The sequence below is a fragment of the Microtus oregoni genome, unplaced genomic scaffold (genome assembly GCF_018167655.1).
Source record: "Microtus oregoni isolate MIOR12 unplaced genomic scaffold, Mior012 000044F_ref0000062, whole genome shotgun sequence".
Lineage (NCBI taxonomy): Eukaryota > Metazoa > Chordata > Mammalia > Rodentia > Cricetidae > Microtus > Microtus oregoni.
Genome location: NW_024543218.1, coordinates 13,189,203 through 13,215,906, shown reverse-complemented (window position 1 = coordinate 13,215,906; position 26,704 = coordinate 13,189,203). Strand labels below are relative to the sequence as shown.

Here is a 26,704-nt window from a genome sequence, read left to right as displayed (position 1 = left end):
CGTTTATCCTGTGCAAAGCCCACACTCCTCCAACTACTCCCCGCCCCCTCACCATTACACAATGACGACGTGACATATTTGTAGACACGCACGGACTGTGCACGCATTCCTGGACTGAAAAATGTGGACTTCATCAAATGGCTTTCAACTGTCCCCCAGCCAAATACAACTCCGGGTTCAACTCCCTTCAAAACGCTTGGCATCCGACCACCTTAGCATGCCAGCGTCCAGAATTTTTCATTCTTTAATCCTCTTCTACTGTAAATTGTGACAATGTTTTCAATGTACATTTTCTATCTTCAAAAAAAAATCCACTTTCTGCAAATTCTTCAAGTGCATTTTTCCCATTTTTGTATTTGCTAATTTACCTTTACAGTGCTGAACATTGTGCTTCTTGTCTTAGCTCTGCAAGGCAAGGTTCACCATCTAGCATCCTCTTCCCATGTTCTTAAAGGTTTTCTTTTGAGATACTAGTTGAACTCTACTCTATACCATTGTACAGTGGCCTTAAGGCCAGTGGCCTGCCTTTGCTTAGTTGATGGTGCTATATCTGCATGGCGGTAATCATGCTTCTTAGCTCAGTGTCTGTCTTGATATTTTATTCATAAAGTGAAAATATGGGGCTATCACAAAGATTAAACAGCCTAGCTGATCTAATATACATGTATTTGGTAAACGCTACTGTGAAATAAGGAGCAATCTTATTGTTACCTCATTTTACTTCTGTTTCATTATGAAACCACAATTTTTCCATAAGAATTTATTTTAGAAGAACATTATTGAAATTGACAAATGTATTATTGAAAATGGTAGTGGAAGACTAAAGTCACACACACACACACACACACACACACACACACAAATCCAAGGCCATGACCTCAGTCCTTTTAAAACAAAACAAACCAGACAAACAAAACTAAAACAAAAGCAACACCAAAGCTGAGGGAGCCATAGAAAAGGGAAATGCGAAGACAATTCAGAAGCCAGGCAGGACTGCACAGGCATCCTTGTCCATATGGAAATGGACAAGACACATGGCTAGGAGACTCAAGACTTCATTTACAGGGTTGGACCTTCAATAAATAGGTTCTTAGACACATCAAGTCCACATGGACCATAGTACCAATGGATGACTGGTTGTCAAAAACTAATTTATATAGTGTGCAACCAGCCTTGTATCGTGTGTTTTAAGTTATATTTGATGAAAGTAAAGTTACATATGTGTGTCTAAAACTTGTGAAGGATTAAAAATTACTTTGGCATCAAATAAAATAGAAGAATTTTGAGGAAGAAAATAATTTGGACTGTACTGTGCTCTGGGTGAAGTGCTCCCACTCCTCTGTGCTCTGAAGTGCTCCCACTCCACTGTGCTCTGGGTGAAGTGCTCCCACTCCACTGTGCCCTGGGTGAAGTGCTCCCACTCCACTGTGCTCTGGGTGAAGTGCTCCCACTCCACTGTGCTCTGGGTGAAGTGCTCCCACTCCACTGTGCCCTGGGTGAAGTGCTCCCACTCCACTGTGCCCTGGGTGAAGTGCTCCCACTCCACTGTGCCTTGGGTGAAGTGCTCCTACCCCACTGTGCCCTGGGTGAAATGCTCCCACTACACTCTGCCCTGGGTGATATGCTATTTCCCTTCCTCCACAGGCATTTGGGATATTTAATTAACCCAATTTCCTAGGCTGTTCCACTATGACTTAGCACAACTGTCAACTGCACTTGCCTATACGCATGGGGTTATTTATTTAAAACTAGTTCACTCTCCTTCCCTCCCTCCAACCTGCTCCTCCTGGGCAGCTCGCCAATAATGCATCACCATAACCCTCAGAAGCCTGCTGAAATGCCAGTGTCTCCTTTGTCGTGACTGCCATCTTATTATCAATTTAAATTTGAAAGGACTTCTAAAGACTTTCATATCTATTTTTGTGTCTTAATTTTTCTCCATACATTTTTGTTACTCTATCAATGTTGTTTTTGTAATGTTTTTATTCTGATAAAAACAATTTTTATCAGAATGAGAAGCATTATCCCACACATTGAAAATACTTCACCATTATTTAATGCATTTATACCCATTCTATGTTAATATCACCCTTGATACAATTTTTGGTAGGACATTAATATTCCCTGGCACGTCAAAAAATTCAATCACATAATTTTCACAAAGCCATATTATTTATCAAAACTACGAGCAGCATATTTTAAGTGTGGATACCTCACTGCATGTGAATTTTATCTCAAAAAAATGTAGAAGTACTGAAACCTATGTTGACTGCATTTTAAAAAGGGAAGGCTATTAATGAATGGAGTTTAGGGGATGCATAGATAGAGGACACCAAATAAACTCCAAATCTGTAGAAAGTACAGGTAGAGTCCTAAGTTTTGCTAAAGTAAAATTCTTTTGATTTTTCTACCTGTCATTCTTACACTGAAACGTCAGAAAAAAGTTACATGATTCTTAAGACAAAAAGATTTCTTTTTCAATATTCAGCCTAAGTGAATTTATGACATATAAGGATTAAGGCAAATTAAATAGACTGAATATGCAAATGAATCCTCATGAGTATTCAACAAAACAACTTAATTTAATCTTCTATATTTATTGTTTTATTCAGATTTTTTTACTAGACCATAACCAGCAGATTCAAATAATGTAATTAAGCGTTTGCGAAAAGCATCACTTAAGGGGCTGAAGAGATGGCTCAGTGATTAAGAGCACTGGCTGCTCTTCCAGAGGACTAGGGTTTAATTCCTAGCACCCACGTGGCAGCTTATAAATGTCTGTAACTCCAGTTCCAGGGCATCTGAGAACTTCATGAAGACATACCTGTAGGTAAAACATCAATGAACTTAAAAAGGAAAACTTCATGCTCAATATGTGTATATGCTGCTTTTACTGCTCGATGAATAAAACTGTCTCAGCCAATGCCTTAATAGAGTAGAGCCAGAAGGGAAATCTGAACAGGGAGAAAATGAGAGAGAGAGAGAGAGAGAGAGAGAGAGAGAGAGAGAGAGACAGAGACAGAGACAGAGACAGAGACAGAGAGAGACAGAGAGAGAAGGCAGAATAGAATAAAAGGAGATACCAGGTACCCAGTGAAGGCAAAGATGCCAGTGACTTAGCAGTAATCTACAGCCTCGTGGCGATACACAGATTAATAATAGAAATGGGTTAATGTAAGATATAAGAGCTAGCTAGGAATATGCCTGAGTCTTTGGTCAAACAATGTTGTAATGAATATAAATTTTGTGTGATTATTCGGGTCTGGGTGGCCAGAAAACGAACGTGCAGTCTCCATGTACATCAAAACGATTTTGGGGTTGGGTACCGAACGTGCACCTTTACATATGATACACATTTGCTCTACCACGGAACTGTACTTCCGGCCCCCAGATAGTCCCATTTGCATAATGTGACTCGCCAGGTGCACAACTCAGCTCTCAAAAACAAATCCGTGATGCATAACATTTGTGGGGTGATTTTTTTTAAACAATAAAACTTGTAATGCTTATTTTTAATATAAAACCTGTTAATTGACTTATTCTTGTCAGGTAGTCATAAAATTATTTTTCAATTATGGTGAATCCAGGGAATTTCAGTCGAGTGCAAGGTGGATTTCAAGAACTGTTGCAGTACTAAAATGGAAATACCTCAGTTGAGATAAACATTTAAACACTACTATTTCTGGCTTCCTACCTTACAGGTGTCTTCTTCTAAACTGTACTCTGTGCTCCTCTCCGCTCATCTTACATGGTATTTTTTTTTTTTTTGGCTCTAACAAGTTATAGACCAAGCAACTCTTCGACAGTTTTGGGGGGAATGACATAATTATGCTTTTAGTCCTTGTATTTTGGAGTGGGTTTTCCCAGGCTCAGAGTGTATGAGTGAAATGTAATGGCTGACATTTTCAAGAACTTTGTGTTCAACCATTCAGACAGCTGCGGTTTATAATGCCAAATACGGAGAAGAGAAAGTCTGATAATTTTAGACTTAATCCAGGTAGATGAACTCTGATGTGTATTGACATTTTTCTAATTCTGTGTATTTATGCCTTCTTAGCTGTGATATGTATCTATGCACTGGACCTTCAATAGATCAACTCACGCTACGGATGCTCTCATTTGTCCTTAATCATCCTTTCGGCGTTCGTGCTGTGCTTTTGAGTTATGCTGAGTATAAAGTAGTCTGTGATTAAATTAGATGGCTTAGCCATTTGATCCACTAAAGTAGAACTTCATGCAGTAAGTAATTTCTAGAAAGAAAAATTAAATTATGTCACGATGTTGTAGGCACACTCACATTCCTTTTGGGCATGAATTTTGTTTCATTTAAGGATTTCAAAGATTTAAGTCATATTTTATAACCTCCAAAATTTATATAATATTAAAATATTTTGGGGGAAATATAATCATGCTCTTATATGTGATATGAGAGATGAATAAAATAAATTGTGCTTTAAAGGCAAAATTGTGCAGTAAATGGAGTCCAAAGTCACAAAGTAAATATTTTTTTATAAACTAAAATCAAAAGTTATATTATTTGAACCTGAAAAAAGTATGTTGGCAACTCTTTACTCCTATGACAACTGAGCTTCCTATTTAGAAAGCCCCCATGATAAGAGGTAATTCAAATAATTGCACTTAGCCAATGACAATGCTAAAACCACCCCTTAAAGGAAAATTGGGAGAGTTTCCGGAAACACCTCATTTGAAATGAAAGCTTGCTCTGATTCTCCCTTTGCCAGAAAAGCCATCAAAGTTTAGGCAATGTGCTTGCTTGGCATCATGAAATGAGTGTGTGTGTGTGTGTGTGTGTGTGTGTGTGTGTGTGTGTGTTTGACTTACTTTTTCTAAGTTTCCACGATTAACTAAGGAACTAAGACACATACACAACCCCACCCACCTGCACACAGCAAGCTTGCTTGTCAAGAAACAAATCAACACAGGAGGAGATAGAGTACAACCTTGGCTTAAATCCCACTGAGAAGGGAGGAAAATGCATGAGTGTCTCCCTTCACCGTTTTCTTCTGCCATATTTCACTCACTCCTACGACCGAGAACAGAGACCGCCAAAAGCCGAGAAGCAGCTCAGACATGCCTGCGTATCTTTACATTTGTAATAATTTCACTTGGATTAAGTCTCCCTCCATGCATTATGAACTTCAATTTCAGTTCATTATTTCATCATATCATGATAAGAAATTCTATTTACTTTTTGTTACTGTATTCAAATCAACCAGAAAAATATCCGTGTTATCTTTAAATCTTGAACAAAACATAGCACATGTATATTTTCTTTTTCAATATTTAATTGAAGAGATTTTATATTATAGAAGCATACTTGTCATATACAAATAGTTTCATACTTAGACTCTTTGGGAGCTTATTAATATAACCATTTTTAGCTATTTTTTTGTCTGGTGCTGTCATTCTTAATATTATAGTTGCATCTAACCTGAATAACTTAAAAAATCTCTTCTTTGTCTATGCTCTGACATCTTCCACAGTGGTATCATACAATTTTATTGATCGTATATCTACTGCATGATCCAGTGACAAATTGGTTGATAAACTGATATCATGTCCCCAAATGAACAACCAAATTATGTAGGCAAAATAAGCATTAGGTGCTACAGTAAGCCACCTGAATTACAGGCATGTATTTAATTTTTGACCATTTATTTGCTCCGGAAGTAAGTCAGGTGGCAAAACTGGCATTTGAGTCAGAGTTTCATTAATAAAGACTGCTTTCCACATCGTTCTAATAAATATTGGCTCAAACCATTCTGAATAAGTAGCCACATAAAGCGGTGTTCTCAGTGACAATGTAAAGACTGCTTCACGATGGATGGAGAAGCTATACTTTTGGTATCCACCCTTTTCCCAGGGCAGCCAGCAGTCTCTGGGTTCATTAAATATTGCGACACTTGCAGGAGACCTTACTTTCCTAAAGCATGGAGCCCATGTTTATGAAAGAGGAGTTGCCCACGAGAGAATATGGCTGGCTTCATCACATGAAATAATGATTCAGGGACCAGGAAAGATTTAGGTCATCTTGCATTTGACACAGGCTTTGGCATTTGTAATGGTTTGGGTGTTCCTAGAGCTAGAATTCAATTATCCTGATTACAACACCAGAGATGGTCCAGCATTTCTGTCATTTTCAGGTCAGAAAATATTCTCAAAAGTACCAGAAAGTCAGAATCTTATCACAAAAGTTTGACTGCATTATAATTAAGAGTTGTTACGACTTTGTTTGTAAGAGGCAATAATAGTTTTGATCCTTAAAAAAAAATGACTAATTAGATGGTGAAAGAAATTGAAGGCAGAAAAGCAGACCACATATAGCACAATTGCTGAAATGATTTGATTTTGTAGAAAACAATTATTCATGCCTTGTTTAATCTCTTCAAAAACAATAATTCATTTCACACTAAGTACTCTTTGTAGTTCTGTACTTTGTACTCTTTCCTATGTTTTTGTACTATTCTTAATTATTTAAAATATATTATTACTTTCTATATTTTCATATCTTTTCATGCAAATTAAATAGTAAGGTAATTTTAGTTTTATTTATGCAATGTTGAAATGTTTGTTTATTTACATAGGGCATACCACTTTCTAAGTGAATATATTTAATAACGCATTGCATAAATGTAATTTCAGATGTAATATCATGGCACAAAAGTTTTGTTATAACCTCATATTTATATTGTGTGACTATTTATTTATTTATTTATTTATTTATTGGTTTTTCGAGACTGGGTTTCTCTGTGTAACAGTTCTGGCTGTCCTGGAACTCACTCTGTAGATCAAGCTGGACTCAAACTAACAGAGATCCGCCTACCTCTGCCTCCTGAGTGCTGGGATTAAAGGTGTGAGCCACCACTGTCTGGCTATGTTTATAATTCATTATATTCTTTACACTAAAACCTTTCCTAGATTTTAAAAATATTGTTACTTTTTACTACCTATTTTATTACTTAAGACATATATTCCTTGTCAAATTCTGAAGGCATTTGATAGAAGACAATTAATTCATATTTGTCTGAACATACTTGGAGGAAGATATAGGCTATCATAAAATGTATGACGATGCTTTAATTCTTGGTGGAATGCCTCAGTAGTGTGGGTCTTGAATGATTATTGCTAGAAAGTCCACCCTGTCATATTTCTGGATTCTAAAACCTTAGATATCAAATATTTTATATCGTTTATTTAAAGATAAACAGTATAAAATATTTTTATTATTTGGTTCCTTCCATTGTAACTTTTAATGTAGGATTTGAGTAGATTACACATTTTGAATTAGTAATTCTGTATAGTCTCTGAAATTCTCCCTTGAACACATTCCCTAGGAGACATATATTGCTAATTAGTCCAACTGGCATACATTTAGTTTCAATGTGTTTTTAAAGGTGAGTTTTCAGTGACTTAAGATATATACAGATAAGATAGTTCTTTGTTTTGTGAAACAGTTTAGGACAGAATGCATTAGCTTTGGCAAGCTTTTCCTTTTTCAAGAAAAGTGTGTTACTTTACTATTTATTAAAAAAAAATTATGTAACTTAATAAGTATTTCCTCTGTACTATCTTCAAAAATATCAGGACTTTGCATGTTATAATATATTAATAAATCATATGACATTAAAGTTTATATTTAAAATTACAACAAATAATATTAAGAAATCAAACTGAGGCTCCAAGTCCAGTAGCAATGGCCTCGTTCTTTACCACTCAGAAGAGGCTATTCCGCCGTCTCAAAGGTTATGCTATTTTTATTACTTCAGGCACTCTTTAAAGACTTGGGAGGAGAGGGAAATCTCAGAAGAAACCAGGTGAAAGTTAATAAATATTATCCTATAGAGGATTCCTACCGACATCAGTTTAATTATTTCTCCAAGCAGATCCGACTTATAAAATATCAGCACACTTAATTGCTAAGACTTTCACCACACAGTGTGATGGCATGGCATGCAAGAGTATGAACTAAATGACGGGTTTAATCTTATAATTGCCACTGATGTGGATGAATTTCTAGTCTTTGTTCGGTGAAGATATCCCACCAGCTCTATGTCCGTTCCTGTTCAGATTTCTAACAGAGACGTGTGTTTCCCAAACCTGATACATCATTTATTTGTTTTAAAGAAATAAAAGTTCCTATCACTATATTCTGTTGCTACAAGGAATATTACTTAACATCTTTAATACGGATTAAACATAATTTAAATTTGCTTTTTAATCGACTTATTTTTACATTCATCCCTGAAAAAGATGTTGAAAATTTCTGTAATTATTATTTTTGATCAATACTATATTGCATTTTATAATACTATCTCATATTAATTATAATAAATTCATAGGGAATATGACAAAAATGCAATGTAGACATTAGCTGGTTAAAGGTGATAATGAAAAATAAAATTCTCTACTTTCAAAAATAATAATTTGTAAGATATTACTGACACTAATATAAGAAGTTAGATATTAAAGAAAAACAAAAGACAGAAAAAATGGCATAAATACATCATTCAGATTTATACAACAAGTCCCTAAATACTGGGAAATGACTCCATGTTCTGATTCTTTAATGAGAAAAACTCCTAATAACCATTGGTATATAAAAACTTGATAATAAAAGCTACCAATTAGTATAGAACAGTTCTAAATCCAATAATCATGCCTAGTCTCCTATGATTATGAAGTTTTAAGGAATGAAATCCTTTAGTATATTAAGTTTTCTTCATCCCTTAATAAACACTCAGTTTAATACAACAATTGAAACTGTGCAGCTAATGAAACACTTATATACTTAGAACGTTCTCTGTGTGAACAGCTACCAGTGTTGGCTCTAGTTCACTCATTTTGGTTGTGTCTGTTGATTTTAAGGCCTAGACACAGAAAGGACTCAATTTACTGTCACAGTGAAGGCGCCAATTGTTGATCACATGAGTGGGAAGAAATGACGTGTTCCACTTTCCTCCATTTCCAGCCCTTTCGTTATATTAAGCAATACTTTGCTGTGTTACATTTTTTGCTCTGGCTTCCATTAGGGTTTTTTTTTTATGATCAGAATTGTTTACCAGTGAAATAATTTCTTCTAAAATATATAATCACATTACCTTCAATTTCACTGATTCTAGCTGATTCCCATATTTTTTCTTTAAACTTAAACCAATTTACAGTTTCTCCCCATCTGAAGCTATCTCTTACACACTTTGAAAGAATAGTTGGACATGTGTGTACCTTGTGCATAGCCGCATGCCCTTGCACTATATGATGGTTAAACTTTAGTCTGATGTTCACTTGAGAACCCGAAAATCAAATGATAATGAAATTGTTTCATTAGGAAGTAAATCTCCTTTACTTTATGGGCCAACTTTGTCTTTTAGGTATAAAGGCCTTTTGGAAGCACATGCCTATGACCTCAAATAGGTGTTAAGTACTTCTAGGGTTCTTCACTTTCTGTGTATGTTATCCTGGAAGGCTGGGTTTCGCCTACTCAGCTTTGCTTCTTCTTATAGCCTTAGTCCCTTGTGTGTGCACACTGCACGCAGAAAACAGAGGTCCCCCAGAGTAGCAAACTGGTGCCTAAAAATATGGAGATTCACTTATAACAAATCAATTTTATAACATATTTGTAACATCAATAACAACTAAGGGAATAAGTAGACATTTTAGAACAATACAGAAAAAAACAATAGTGAAAGGAATTGAGGAAAATTGCCTATTCTAATAATTAAGGTAATAAACCTATTGATATACTGCTAACCAGAAATACTGTTGAAGGGTTTCAAGAAACTGAAGATACTCATTAAAAATTGATAAACAGTAATTGAAATGGATAGGTTAATCACTGCCAAAATATCTGTTCTTAACTTCCTATTAATAATGCAATTCTTTTACCTCTCAAATATCATATTACATAGTATCGTAATTGTTTTTTACTGACAACCATATGGCCAGTTATAAAATGACAATCTCAGTAGCCTTGGGAATTAAGACATGCCCCAATAAAATTTCACTGTCTCTGTGGAAAAATCCTTAAGTGTGTATGGAGCCTAACATACATTACAAATCTAGAGGTTAAATCTTCAGAAGATTTTATATCATAGTTCACTGGTATTTATTTCAACTTTTGAGAATGTACATTTTGTTATGATGATATGTTTCTTATAGTTAGTTGTATAAGAAGTAAATGTTATTAGGAAATTGCTCTGATCTATTAGGCCTTATTATTTCTTAACCTCTCTCATTCTCTTTCTTCATTCTTTTTGCTTTGGTTATAGATTGTTTTTTCAATATAGCATTGGGATGTCCTTTAGAAACTTTTTTCAATCCAATAAAAAATGGAGTACAGATCTAAACAGAGAACTCTCAACAGATGATTCTAAAGTGGCTGAAAGACACTTAAGGAAATGCTCAGTATGATATGCGAATCAAAACAACTCTGAGATTCTATCTTACACCTGTAAGAATGGCCAAGATCAAAAACACTGATGACAACTTATGCTGGAGAGGTTGTGGAGTAAAGGGAACACTTCTGCATTGCTGGTGGGAGTGCAAGCTGGTTCAGCTCCTTTGGATGTCAGTGTGGTGATTTCTCAGAAAATTAGAAAATAACCTTCCTCAAGACCCAGCAATACCACTTTTGGGTATTCAAAGGATGCTCAATCATACCACAAGGACATGTGCTCAACTATGTTAATAGCAGCATTGTTTGTCATAGTCAGAACCTGGAAACAACCTAAATGCCCCTTGACCAAAGAATGGATAAGGAAAATGTGGTACATTTACACAATGGGGTACTACACAATGGAAAAAAAATAATGACATCTTGAAATTTGTAGGCAAATGGATGGATCTAGAAAACATCATATTCAGTGAGGTAACCCAGATCCAGATTGACAGTTATCGTATGTACTCACTCATAAGTGGTTTTAAAACATAAAGCAATGAAAAACGGTTTACAAATCACAATCCCGGAAAACCTAGACAACAATGAGGACCCCAAGAAAGACATACATAGATCTAATTTACATGGAAAGTAGAAAAAGACAAGATCTCCTGAGTATATTGAGAGCATGGGTACCATGGGAGAGGGTTGAAGGGGAGGGGAAAAGCAGGAAGGGGAGCAGAGAAAAATGTAGGACTTAATAAAATCAATAAAAGAGAAAAGAAACTATTTTTCTCTTATGCTTCCACATCCTAGAGAACATTTAATTATCCCATGTTATTGGAAGAGTACTGACTTACCAGTTTCTATCACTATGTTAAAAGTTATCTCAGTGATAGATAGCCTGCATACAAATCATTTGGCCTTGGGTTCAATCCCAACACCAGAAGAAAAAAAAAATATCAGAAGAACATTTCTTTTGTTGTCAGTATCAGAATATCCTTTAGTAAGTGGACTTAATAACACTTTAAATGTAGAATATTCTTTTAAGAAAAAAATGACTTGGCAACTTATGTCTCATTTTTAGACAGGGCCAATAAACAAATGGAGCAGCAGGAAATTTTATATAAAACCTAGATGATAAAATCACTAACAAGGACCACTGCAGTCTAAATCTGCCATTCTTCCGTGACATGGCTTATTTGCCTTTTGATTTTTCTGATGAGCATCACTACAAATGATGAAAATGTACTACATAGAATACAGCAAACTGACATTGCAATATACAGAATACAGCATCCTGACAGTGTTCTACACAGAATACAGCATCCTGACAATGCAATACACAGAATATAGCATCCTGACAATGCACTACACAGAATACAACATCCTGACAGTGCCCTACACAGAATACAGCATCCTGACAATGCACTACACAGAATACAGCATCCTGACAACGCAGTACACAGAATACAGCATCCTGACAGTGTCTTACACAGAATACAGCATCCTGACAATGTACTACATAGAATACAGCATCCTGACAGTGTCCTACACAGAATACAGCATCCTCACAATGTTTCCTTTGCTGTATCCCTTACGCCAGACAATGTCCAGTGCCCTACACATGGGCATTACCAATACCTGAACAAAGAAGGAAATAAAAGCTGGCACTAATATTGAAATAAGTAGTAAAATTTCAGTGTTTACGAGTTCTGGTTATGTAATTGTCTGAGGCTCTCGCAAGACAATTATACTATACTTTTAATTATTTACCTGCCCATTGCTTTATCAAAGTGGCCTTTATTCACCTTTACATCAACTCTGAAAGGTGTGATATTATATTTTACCTTGACTCTTTAAAGGGAAATAAAGAGGAATAAAATAACAGGAAGACCATACAGTAGGCTTTTCTTGACAGCACTATTTTGCTCGTATATTGATTTTTCCCCAGTTAAAATATTTGATATGGTGACAGCAAAAACATAACAGTAACTGATCAGATTATAATGTAATTGATCAATTATCTTGTTGATCCATCCTAACCTTGTAAAATATTCAATAATGGGAATTGTTATTGTAATTAGATTTTCCTTTAATTTAGTCAAAGTAAGGTTTTGTGATAATCAGCATGTTTTATTTTCAATCTTCAGAATTCATCCACACCAATATACTTCTACACACACACACACACACACACACACACACACACACACACACACACAGAGAGAGAGAGAGAGAGAGAGAGAGAGAGAGAGAGAGAGAGAGAATAGAACTAGCTAAGAAGACCAGGCAGGCTCCTAACTCAGAACCAAGAATTCTACATGCCTTGAAGGTGTTAGAATTAAGGGCTTGGGCCACCAAGCCCTTTGTCTATTCATTGTCGTGCGTTGTGTGTTCTGTCTTTTAGCAGATATGTATAACGTGTTCGTTTTTTTTTTTTTTTTCTTACTGTGGTTGCTCTACCTTCATGGAAGTTTGACTTCAGCTTGATATCAGCCTTGGAACTGCTTAACTTTTAGATAAATGACACAAAAGTTCACTGATGTCCAAATGGGTCATACAACAGCACACAAGCTGGAAACAAAACTGCATGATTTAAATAGTATTATATGGTAAGCTAAAGAGGCTGTGTGCAACCCAAGAGAAAACTTAACTTGCTGTCACTAATTTTGTACACATTCTTGTCAGAATTTTATGAATATATAAAAGGAGCAGCTCTCTTTGATGTGGAAGCCCTAGAATCCTTTATAATTAGTCATTAAATGAACAAAAAAGTGTGTTTGGCTTACATGAATGTAGACAAATTTATACACATATTGAAGAGGCACAGTTTTGATGGATCCCTTATGTTGTCAGCCTACACTAAATCCCCAAACAGTTATGATTTAACAAATCATCATGCTAAATAATGAAGACTATGCTTCTAATGAAGAACACTGTGCTCTTTTAATTTATTAAATTACTCTATGAAGCTATAACTCTTATTCAGGGGGATATCTTTGTTTTTAATACATTATAAATAATCATAATATCAAGCATATGCAATTTCAAATGCAACACATATGTCTGATACAAAAGCTCCATGGGATAATCAGTGTATTGCTTAGAACTTGGGAGGAAAAAGCCTTGTCTAATTCATTTACTCAGATGGCTACTCCCACATTATATGTTGAACTGTCCCTTGTAAGAACACCTAACATACACAAACATTCCTTAGCCGTCTTGGCAGGAAAGCAACTTCAAGGTCTTTTCCTTGGGAGGTAAAGAGTGGTCAGTTGATTTTCATCAGAATGGTCGGCGTCATTAAAATAAATCTTACAGACTCAGCCTGAGGAAGTGGTTTAAGTCACTTCCTCTGTTTTCCTTAAAACACGCAGTTCACGGCGAAGCCTGAACACATTCGAAATGGCTTGTTGTATGTAGATATTTTTTAGTCCACAAAATGTTCCCAAGTTTGCCGAAACCAACTAACATTAACTGAATTTTGTTGTTTTTATTTGTGTTTGGTGACTATAGTTACTTGTCCAAATGCATTATGTAAATTAACTCATCCACGACCTCCATGTTATAGAAACGAGGGACCTTCGTGTTGCTTGTTTTAAAGTGGAAGGGGCATTTGAGCATAGTTTATGCCTAACTTGCTCATCTATGGCACAAATAAAACAGTATCTTGAGAAGCTCTTGGTATCTTACCAACACTCCAAGGCTTCTGGATGGCTCTTTCCTTGTGGAAAAAATTAAAAGCTAAGCTATGTGGAAGCAGAAAAGATGGTTTCCCTAGAGTTATCAGACCATCACTGTCTTCTCATATTAGACTATGTTAAAACACTAATGGGGCAGTTAAGTAGTGAGCACTGCAAACACTAGAATTAAAATTAAGAGAAAAATTTCTGAAGTTTACCCTTTGTTATTTTTTGAAGAATTACCTGATAATGTTGTCAAATACACTATGATTTTATTGTTTATTTTTAAGGCAAAATATTCGCTGTTCTCTAACATGTTTGTTGCTGCATATCGCAAAAGTGTTATCAAATAAAACAAAATGGCTGGAGAGATCCGGAAAAGCAAAGATATCTGAGACTGTCTTCGGTTCTGAGGGGTGCAGAGACTATCAGCAGTAGTGTGTTACTGCAGCATATCCGTGAACCACATTCTTCTCTGGGTACCCACATAGACTATTTTACCTAGAAAACAACATGGAATATTGCTAAACCATATATATATATATAGATATATATATATATATATATATTATATTATATTACGTACATAGAAGACAGAGCAAATTCTTCCCATATTCCTATAGGGAATTAGTGGGGCTCTGACGTATACTGGTAAAGTTTGCTGCAGGCTCATGAGGCAGTTTCATTAAAGAGGTTCCTATTTCATGCACCCAGAGCTATGCAGCTGGATGATAGGCCTTGTGGTAAAGACAAACGTGCCATTAAGTGTTCCCAGGAATCACAGTGGAGTGTTTAAAACCCACCGGGAGAGTCGTAACGTTAAAAATAAAAATCAACCAAAAATAGCAAAGTTGACTACCACCAACTCTATTTGAGTTGGTTATGGTAACGTTTAATGATAAAGAGGCCCTAGAATTACAGGAGAGAGGACCTGGCAGACAGGAAACCTAGATGTATTTTTAAATTAAGCCATAACTTTTGAATGGGAAAGCATTAAAATAGCTATCAGATAGCATGGTATTTAGGGAGACACTTATAATTCCTCTTAGGAGAAAGAAGTTATATATGGTTTAAAATGATAGGGAAATCATAAAAAAATACATTTTTATTAAAATAAAATTTAATTATCAGGCATTTTATTTAGAACATTTGCCTATAAGATTTTCATGCCCATACTATTTGTGGGCATAATTGTCTGGACTAAAATGAATAAAAATAAATGCATAATATATATCTTTTGAGTCAATATTTATTTGCCTTATTTCTTTGATTAAATTTTATAAGACACCTATTGGTCAAATAATAGTAGGGAAAGTGCATCTTTTATCAACCTTGAAAAGCAGGTTCTTTTATAGCTTTTTTCATTGACATATCATCGGGTCACCTGGATTCTCATAAATCCCTTCTACTTTGAATCTCCTGAACTCTTAAGTCATTTGTGTAAAGCCTATACACAATATTCAACCATGTTGTAAAGTTATTCCTCGTACTCACGATGATTAGAGTGTAACTATTAACTGTATCTTATGAAACGGTCCACGCCATAAAGATTCAATGGCATCAATTTCCCTGCTTCAGCTCTCTCTGGCTACGATCCGCTAATCCCCCAGGCTCATCATACTTAACCTTTGCCGAGCCTTCTCAGAAGGGAATTTGTTTCACCTCATTCAGGGCTTCAATAGCTGAGCAAGCCACACGCAAGTGTGCACTGGTCTTTTACCCTCCGCACACTAATCTGATTGTTTTTCCACTCTACAAAGCCCGGGTCAACAATCAGGCTGCCGCCAGAAACTAATCAATTTGCAAGCGGGCTTCTGTCCTCACAGAGGGAAAGCTTTCAGAGCCATGTCAGGGAGGCCAAGTGCGCCATGGTTACAGGCATTGTCATGGCGTCTCCTTCGCTGGGTAAAGCTCTTGCTTTTGCCTCTGTACAGAGGACCCAGATTACAGAGTCAGCAGTAAATCCCTATTGAGGCCCACCAGGCTCCGAATGCAGTGAAGAGGAAGAGGAAATTGGGACAGACAGGAGCAGTATTCATCAAACTGAGGCTAAATCAAGAGGGAGAGAAATGGGGGGGGGGGGGGATGAGCGAGAAAAGAAAATGGGCTTCCAAGAATTTTCTAAGCTATTACCTCATCTTATTTCAAGCAATTTTAATTAAAAATCTCAGTATATTCCGTAAACATAACACTGCTTACCTTTTCTGTTCTTATTATTCTATTAGCACGTCAAGAAGTGATTCAAAACAGCATTACGTCAAATTTGAGAACAGTAATTTTTAGAGCATCATTCAAAATCTTAAAATGGCATATTTTAAATGTTTTATTTGGGTAAGTTTTATAAAGAAAATCCATTTTCTAGCATACTCATGATAATGTGTTAAGCTTTATTGCAAATAACTCTTCACCCTTATTGATTTATTCAAGCACAATTGCTTCAAAGTAACAAATTTCTTATACTAATGTAGTTTGGGTGATGGGGGCTGGTGACGTTGCTATTTGGTAAGTTTTAGTTCTTTGAGAGAAAATCATCTTCAGTGATTTTTGGTAAATTTATCATCCTTTAAATACTAGAACAATTCTATAGTGCATAGTTATTTATTAAACAGATTACATTATTGTGAAAAATCTATTATTTATTAGATACATTTTCTGGTAATCAATTCTTCAGACTATGCAATAGGTGATTATGAGGCACAAATATTACTAATTATTTAAGTTTAATAATAATGTATGAAAAATGCGTCATTTTTCTTTCTGATATTGCACACTCTCACCCCAACAATGCCAACTAAATTTATGACAGCAATTCTCTGCAGATGTAAATCAGAAGCTAAAATGACTGGAATCTTTGCTACTATATTCATGCCAATTTCAGTTGTTTAAAAGGCTTTAAGAAGATTTTGCTGTCTCTGTAATACTTGGTTTTTGTTTTGGTTTGATTTTTGTTTTTTTGAGGCAGGGTTTCTCCTTAGCTTTGGAACCTATCCTGGAACTAGCTCTTGTAGATTAGATTGACGTCGAACTCACAGAGATCCACCTGCCTCTGCTTCCTGAGTGCCAGGATTAAAGGCATACACCACCATTACCAAGCTGTCTCTGTAATACTTTAAAGTAAATTTTTAAATTAAATTATTTTCCCCTTTCTCTTTCTTCCCAACCCTTTCCAGGTATCCAGTCACCCCCGCCCCAACCCCTGCATCTCTTCCAAATTTATGGCCTCTGGCTTCTTTTTTAAAACTTATATACATACAAATATATCAATGTATGTGGGTATTTCTAAATATAAAAATACTATCCGCTCAGTTGGAGTAATAACAATGTTATTTGTTTGTATGCATTTAGGACTAGCTCATACCCCAAACTGAGTCCGAGGAACAGGATGTCTCTATGAGATTGCATCTCCTAAACATGTCAGGGAAGCTACATCCATAAAGTCTCAACAACATGAGTGCCTAAACAATAGCTCCACAAGCCCTACACCAACAGGCATGCAGCCATAAAAGAGGAAGCTCCCACAGCTAGGCAAAGAATTAAGGTAATATTCCTCAGGGAAGTGTCCTCAAATTGGTTGTCTGTTTTGTTTTGTTTGTTTGTTTTTGATTCTGTTTGTTTTTGTTTGTTTGTTTTAACTACATGAATGCTCAGCTTCTGGAAGCGGTCCTAATGCAGAGGCTTTCCAAGGGTCAGAGAAATATATTCGTTTACTCAGGCCACTGAAATAACACAAAATGAAATCATGAAAAATTCTGAGATTATATAAAATCGGTTCTTCACTTCTTTACTTATTAAAGAACAATGCAATTGGACCTCTGACATGGTTTATGTCTTTAACCATGTTAGAATTAAAACTGTTTATTAAAAGTGTTTCACAGGCGATTCAAGACTGGGTCTCTGGTTCCAATATTAATCTGTGCTCTTGTCGTTTATTTGAAGTCATGTTTCTTGGTTTTATTTTTCTAAGAATGCATCCTGTGGAGAAACTCGAATCTTTCGAGAATGTGCAATATCCTAGAACATGACCACAGAGGAAGTTGTGCTGATTCCAATGAGGGCAGGCCATCCTGGAATGGCTCTGAGAGGAAGTCAATGATGACTTGCATACCATTTCAATTACAGAGAAAGAAAAAAGGGAGAAGGAAAACAAGCGGGCAGTTTATCCACAGGCACGATCCTTTTAGGAAATCCCACTAAAAGAAAACAGGTCTTCCTGCAATGAATGGGAAAGCCCCACACTCTGGGCATGTAATTAGGTCTGTTTGTGTTCACCAGGCCTTGGATCTCTCAAGGATCCCTGTGGTTTCATTGTACCGAAGCCAGGACCAGGTTGCCCTTTAACCCTCACTCCAATGTAACCATTGACAGAGGGAACCCTACACATTCTCGGGCATTCCCTGGCCAAAGCAGCACGCTACAGGACAGAGCAGGCTAACGTGTAAACACCTGGGAAGGTTCAGAATCACCGTGCTTTTTATGTATGCTATCTGACTTGTTTTAAATAGTAATTATAGGAAGTCGTCCGTATTATCTTTCCATCACAGATAAAGGTCAGAGTCTAAGAGAAATGTCATTTTGAAGCTGGTGGATTTTTGTTGAAATTACACAGCATTCCACTATTAGTCAAGGACATGAACAATGTGTAAAGCAGTCTTCATCAAATAAAAATAATAATAAACTTGAGCTAGTCATCCATCTATCTGAATGAATGGCTGAAGGGTACAGTAACTAGATAGCCCACCAAATGCTAAAGAAGGATTACCCTAAGAGCAGCAGAAATTTGTTTTCTAACCACAAATATACACAGAAAAGGTTAACTTGATTTCCAAATTACTAGAAGCTGAAATTGGAATTGAAGTTTAAAACTGTACCCTATTGAGGGAGTTTATGAAGCACAAGGGGAAAGCGTGACTTTTAGAACATGTTAAACTCATGTTGCATGTACCTGACATGAGAAGTTATTTTAATCACCAGGAAACTTAAATTAGGGTTTGTCGTAAAGCATGAAGACAGCTATCATAAACTAATTTGTAAAAACAAACATAGATTTCAAATATTGTGATTTTTTTTATGATTTCTTGCAGTTCTTTCTTGTTCAAACTGGACTAAAAACTTTATTGGCACTGTTAAAAAGGTGTGTTGGTTTTTAAAAGAAGCATTAAAGTAGGGAGGCTATACTTACAAAGTCATGGTAATTCAAGATAGAATACTACAGAACTGCATTTGTGTTTTTCTTCAGCGTGAGCAAACATTAAAAACCACATAAAAGTGATTCATTTGCTCATCCAAAAGAAATGGATTAATTGGGGAAATGCATGAAGGCATGAACCCAAATTAATTCAACAGCCCTGAAGACCCCAGACAAATGTCATACCAGGCAGTACATTATATCTGGCAATAATGTTGATTCTGTGGTCTATGCTGATGCCCCAAAACACACTCATTTTTTTTTTTTTGCAGGAATATGTCAACATTTTGTTTCCATTTTTTCCTAAAATAGTATCTGATTTCTCAAAGCCTGGGTTTCGCAGTCCTCTGGCCCTGTATGGAAGACACCAGTAATTCCACACTCTGAGCAATCTGGTTTCTGCACCCTGTCAGATGGAACCTTTCTGTTAATTCGGGAAAAAATCAGTTCTCACATTTAGTGCTGAGAGACTGATAGCTGAATTCTCAAATGAGCCACACATTTTCAGGGCTGAAGAACAGCGTTGCGGACAATGATCTGCTTTCCCACAGTGAGAATTCTTCAGCGCCAGCTGTCAACATGTGTGTGTGTGCAGCATGAAAGCGGCTTTGGCTTGATGATTTTTTCCTTAAGGCCATGGAAATGAAACGGATACTATCCTCTCCTTTGTCCATCTTCTAATCTGATTTTCTTTCTCATGGACAGCGAGAGCCTGTACGAGTGCTAGAGTTCTTGGTAGATCAAAGGCGCTTTGTTCCTGAATAAAAAACAAACATTTTCTCTCCCACACAAATATTTCCATTGGGGAACAGACTAGATAGTGATGTTAAACAGGGGTTTCCCTACTAACTTTGCACCCCCCACAAACCACGCTAGCTTTAATAACTGGTGGTGGATAATTTACAGTTCTCTTCCCGGCTCTCTCTTGAGTTTTAAACATGCCCTTTTCATCAAGGCCTCCTCATCTCCTCGGTTCCTCACTGAGACTTCCAACTCCTTGGAGTATGTAGACATAACAATATTTCCTGTGCTGCTAACAGGGTGAAAAAATTGTATGCCTGATACCCATTTATTACTATGAATTCATACTCGGTCACGAATGATCTTCATAATTTTCTGTATGTAAAACAACAATCAGCAACTGAAGCCTAATTTAAAGAAGTTAGTGAGAGCAAGAAGTAAGGGACACAGAGAAGTGATTGCTTTGAGAACACATAGGAAATTCTGCAGGGCTAGTTCAGCAGAGCTGGGTGAGAAGCAGGGAAAATCAGGAGTGCCTTTTGAAGAGGGTCATGGAGTAGACTTTGGAGTAAAGTTAAGTTGAAATCAGTAAACAGTGGTGAAAATTTTATAGGTAAAGAGTCCCAGACAGACAATGAACTTAAGCATACATGAAAGAAACAGCTTGCATGGGACAATGGATCCAAGTTTCAAGTCATGGGAAGACATCTTTGCTAAAGGAAATATGAGTGCTGGATAGATGACTCAGGGTAAAGGGGCTTTCTGAGGTTGCTGCTAAGTGCGATGGCTTGGGTTTGGTTCTCATCTCTCACAGGGTGGAAGAGGAAAATCTTTCAGTAGTTTCCTGACTCCACAGAGCACACGCTGGGCATGTGCACACTCACACATATATGTACCGCCCCACATACACACACACACACACACACACACACACACACACACACACACTACAATAAATGCCAAAGAAAACACTAAAAGATACTAGCAATAAAATAACCAACAAAAAGTAGCAATTAAATTAAGAAATAATGGCAGGAAGACTACGTGAGACAGGTTCTGTGCCTTTGTTCCTAGCCACGAGAGAGACTAGTCCAATAGAAGCCTTGCCACAGAAGGAAAGAGATGCAGACTTGGGTGATGAGAGGCCTGTCTTATGCTCTGAGTGATCGCTCTAAAGCAAGGTGCTGATAAAACAAAATTCTTATAAAGATCCTACACTCCCCTGAAGTTTCACTGAGAGCCAGAGGCAGGTATCAATTTTTTTTGAACAGACAAATAGATATAGAGGCCATGCAGGGGCTTTGCTAGTTCTTCCCAGCGAAGGTGGAGCAGACGTTCAGAGTAAGACAGTCTGGCATCCTGCAGGAAGTCCACCATAAACTTACACTCCTTAAGGAAGAGTGCGGAACAATGCACAACTCCAAATAGGGGACATTAAGAACAGGCAACGTTAGTTCATGTGACTGAGAAAGCAGAAATACAAACTTTAAATTACATCATAAAAGCTACTCTCATAATATCATAAAGATCATTATAAACAAATACTCGATTATTGTGTGTAAGTCAATAAGAAAGAAAATAATCATCAAACTTGATAGGCAGACATATAAGGATGAATTTATAATCTAAATGACAATCTTTTTGCTTATTTAAGCTTGTGCATTCTGCACATTTTATGTAATGCTAACGTGATTTAAACACTAAGAAGTGAGAACAAATTACAAAAGGCGTCTACTTCTCAAGCAGTTAGACCAGTGCTTGACTTGGGGAAAACTGAGATCTCCTTATACAAAACTATACAGGATTCGGTGTATGTAGGTAGGTCTTCATTTCCTTGTCTATAAAATGAAGTAGTGGTTGTTTTTTGTTTACTTGTTTGTATGAGAGAATTAAGAGTCACGTGAAAGCTCTGAAATATAATGCACTTAGCAGGGAAAAAAGTTTTAACGTCAAGGCTTGGAATGATGCTCTCAAAGCAATGAGCAGAGAAAGATATGAAGGAAAAGAGCTACTGCCCTGAGCTTTGTTGTCGTGGCCCCAGAAGACAGTATCTTTTCCATTGCCTCCCTTCCGCGCTTTCAGCCCAGACCCTTTCTTTCCATCGCTGACTCCTGAGAACCTTCACATTTGGCACAGAGCAAATATTTCCTCCGTTTTTAATCTTCTCTTCTGTTTTCCCAATTTTCTCACACCCACGGTTGTGAGGTCATCGCCGTTATCCTAACGGCCTCCTGAATCTAGAGTAGCTGTATGTCCTGCAAAAGGACATCTTTCCAGTGACCAATAGGTTCTGTTCCCGCGCCTGTGTCCTTGCACATCCAACCTACCGTTGAGCCAGCGGGAGTCATGCTGCTCCGTCCTGATCGGGTGGTGGTGCCCCAGCGTCCGGAAGATAGCGAAGTCCCGGCCCATGAAGTCGGCGGCGGTTCCAGAGTATAGCTCCCCGTCTGCATTGTCACAAAAGGAAACCAAGCATGTATTATTTAACTGAGGCAGAGCAAGAAAAGCAAAACAGGAACAATGTAATTTTCATGTTATAACGAATGCTTTTTCCATCGATATGCGGAGCTGTCTGTATTTCACCCGAGTCCTGAAAGGAGGGTCCTAGCAACGGGTCAGTGAGAAGTTGGAAAACCAGAATAAAGTCTGATTCAGAGAATTCAGCTGAACATGAAATTTTTACTATTTTCCTCATTGATGAAATTTTTAAAAAATGGAAGAGCAAAACCTTTGTTTATCACATAGTTTGCTTTTATATGGGTAACCCTTTATGGTTTAAATAACCTTATTTTTAATTTGTTTTAGGGATACTTAAAAGTTTCATGAACTGTTTTCCAATGGGTTCTGATGAATGAGATGTTATTATAAGAAATAATATTTTCCTTGAATTTTTTCTTCCTTTTTTTAATTTAATTTTTACACGTACATTGGCCTGTGGTTTGCCTGTATGTGGGTACACTTTTGTTGAAGTGTGTGACGGCCTGGAGTTGACCTCAGATGATGTTACCATGGCTCTCTACTCTGCCCGTCCTGAGACATGATCTTGCTGACCCTGGAGTTAATCAATGTCAGAGAGTTTAGCTAGCTTGCTCTCTGGAGTTATCCTGACTCTGCCCACTGTGTGCAGCCATTCCCAGCAGCCAACTCAACACTTTTTTATGTCGTTTCTGGGAACACCAAACCTGGGGTCACAGTGGCCCTGTCGTTACTTTATCTACCTAGCCATATCATACGTTTACTTTTTAGTTTTTAGAATTCCGGTATGGAAGATGTTTCAAACTGGTATAAGGTATCATAAAGTCTGACAGCAGGCCTTCAACAAAACTAATTTTGAAGAGTAAGCAAGTTCAGAAGCCCCGGGTTGAACCATCTGAGTTCTCGATTCCATTGTTCTTGGTGTTTTGCTCCTGAAAGTATATGAACCCTCAGTCCCAGTTTAATAATGGAAGCATCATTATCAGGATGTAAAAAGAAAAGAGCAGAGACGGGAATGGAGGACAAGAAAAATTTACACCAGCTGAATGTTATTTTGCGCTTGTCAGGCAGTCTGCCTTAACTCTTTCTAATGATCTCTTTCAGTTCTGTCAACATACCCTAGAGAAAAGAATGTCGCCCCTGTTTTACATTCAGAAAGGCCAAGGTTGATGGGCTTAATAGTTAGGGTAGCCGGGGTGAAGGTTCAAATCCAAGCCTGTTTAATTCTAAGGTTATTAAGCTAAGGCATACCTTTCAATTAAATAAAGTTTGCAAAATGTATGTCTTCTGTCATTGAGACAGAAAGCACCTCAGAGTCTCTCTTCTAGATAACATATAAGCACTAAATTGCTTAGAGTTAACTGTTTTATTTACAAAGCCAAACAGTTCAAGAGATGAGATACACTTCCACAATAAAATCATTTTTTTGATTATTAGATTCTCATAATCTTTAACTTCAAAATAGTCACAAAGCAAAGAGAGATTAGAAAAACAAGCTAAATATGTGTATATCACTCATTCCCCTCTGCTACTATACTGCCATATGTAGAAATATGTAGAAATGTAGAATTGTCTGTCAGTCTTCTGGTATAAATGCTTTGGGCATATTATCACTTACATGCCATTCTTTTCAGTTTTCACAAGAACTTTGGACAAACTAGATATTCTCTAACCCAAGAACTTTGCCTTCCTGAAGTTTTGTGTTTGATTGGTTGGTTGGTTTTTTTTTTTTTTTTTTTTGAGACAGGGTCTCACTATGAAATCCTGACTGGCCTAGAACTCCTTCAGTAAACTAGGCTGGCCTTGAACTCACAGATCTACCTTCTCCGGACTCCAGATTGCTAGAATTCAAAGTGTGTGCCACCATGTTTAGTTTTCTGAAGAGTTTCTTGGACTTTGAGGAGTCCCTAGACATTGGAGACTAGGCAGAGAAAAAAATCACTTTAAAACTGACTATCCTTTTTATAAGTGAACTTAAAATTATTTGCTTTAGATTGCAGTGACTCTAAGTGAACAAATTATTTATCTAGACAGTAATTTATTACAAGTTTCCAATTAGATAGTGCTATTAAGACTACTCGCAAGTCATTCTGCATATGGTATCACTGGGACTCCAAAGTATTTTGTTCTTTCTTTACCTAAGGAAATGATAAGTGAAATATAACCTATGATACTGTAACATTTTGCCACACAGAAATCCAGCATTACTTTAAAGAAAATGCTCATTTATTTTAAAGGCTTTTGGAATACTTAAGGGCTTATTGATAGCTTATAATTTATCTATATTTAAGCATTTTCACATTTTCATTAAAATTATTACCTTCAACTTTAACAAGGTGGTGGCAAATACATATCACATATTTCTTTTGGTCAGTAAGATCAAGAGGGTGGTGCTTAGACTTGTGCGTGACAGATTGGAGGGATGGCTCAGCGAGTAAAGGGCAGGCTCACAACCAGAATGCCAAAGTTGCATGTGAAAACCAAGTCAGGTGAAACTGAAACTACAGATGACCTGAACAGCTTACTGTCCGCAAATCACACCCAACAAAGCCTACATCGTATACAGTAGAGAATATAAAGCCGCTGTCATTCGATTGGCCAGCTTGCTCTTAAGAGGAAATGGAATGCAGAATTACTGCTTCTGTTACAAAATGACTCAGAGGAGGATTGAGAAGCTGATAACAACCCACATCTCTGGCTCTGGGAAGGTATTTGGTTCTCTTACACGTTATCTGGGTTATATTATTTTTCTTGTTCACTGTCATGCAAGGATGAAAGAACTCAGCACCAGAGAAAGATTCCCAAGCAGAGAGTTATTTTCTTTCTATTTGCACAACAGATGGGAAGATGATTTGGACCAAGCAGAAGAGCTCAATGTTTACTGAGAAGATAATTAAATTTAGAAGTTGACTTTTGAACAAACGGGAGGTGGAGGTTTAGGTATCAGTTGTCATGGGAAATCACCTTTCACCCAAATAATACTTTTTGCACAAGCTGGTGTTAGTTTTTCTAAGCCGGATTATATCGGGTAATTATGAGGCGATACAGGGCAAGATCTCTTCTTGTCTTTCCTAATTGTTAGTAGCTGTTTCTTGCTTTTAGCCTTAGACACAATTCCCTTCTTATATTTCTATGGGAATTCTTAGCAAGGGTGATGGTTACATAGAAAATATAACAAGACATTGTTCTTATTTTGGTTGATGGTCTAGTTGGCAAAATGGCCAGCTCTTACCTCTTTGGTTGTTGTTGTTAAGCAGAAATATAGCAACAACCCCATCTGTGCCAGTTAAAACATTTGAACACTTCCGGGAAGTACTAAAGTTATGTCAAGGTTTCTAAAGTTATCCACATAATTTTACTTTACATAATATGCAATTGCTTAAAGGGCTTATTTTGGGGAACAAGTAAGTGTAACAGTGAGAGCAAAATTCGACTAATTGTATTTTTTCTCATTTTTAGGCTACTTATAAAGCCATCAAATGAATATTAATTCGTGAGCATAATGTTAATGTGTACTTTTGACACATTATTAAAAATATGAGGTGCTATAATATATGTGTGTGTGTGTCTGTTTTGAATGGCAATACTGCTGATACAAATTCTTGAGCTTACTATGTAAAATAATCCACGAGTGAAAAAACATGAACTGTGTCCACTTGTGTTAAGCTGATGGTTCAGTAACATATTCAAGGTTATGGACACTATCTAACCAGCCAGATCATAAAGAATCTATATATAGAAATGGCACGTTTTTGATGGCTCAAAACTAATACATTCTATGATGAGTATGCAGTGCTGACAGATAAAACTAAACTGTCTAGAAGGCAGCAAAGACCAAGATGGCTATTTGAGCACACATCCATTCTGTCTTAACTGTAACCTTTAAAGTCTGCCTAAGGAAAGTATAATTTACTGGGATGAATGGAAACAGCTTTGCGACCTCCGCATCCACCACGGCTGAGTTCCCGAGAACCACGCATTAAAAACAAAAGTTCACACACACTCTAGAATTTCTGTTCACAGCTCCAAATGAAGGAACAATGTGGCTTAGATCAGCTAATGTCTTGGATTACAATTCCTAAGAAGGGTGTGGCGAGGCGAAACTGAGGAGGAAAAATAAATTTCCCGATGAAATTGCAGCATTTCTGGCTCAGGTGAGGAGTGCGACATGAATGTCAGCGGATATCAAACAAACCTAAAGACCAGGCTATTACGTTGTTAACA

At 36.8% G+C, this 26,704-nt stretch overlaps 1 protein-coding gene across 1 annotated transcript in view; it reads right to left on the bottom strand.

Annotated features, from left to right (window-relative positions):
- The window catches only part of LOC121434769 (semaphorin-3A), a 307,219-nt gene that overhangs the window by 55,688 nt on the left and 224,827 nt on the right, over positions 1–26,704 (bottom strand). The window contains exon 8 of the mRNA XM_041633730.1: positions 22,333–22,452. Within this exon, the coding sequence (XP_041489664.1) occupies positions 22,333–22,452 (120 nt within the window). The remainder of the gene's footprint in view (positions 1–22,332; positions 22,453–26,704) is intronic.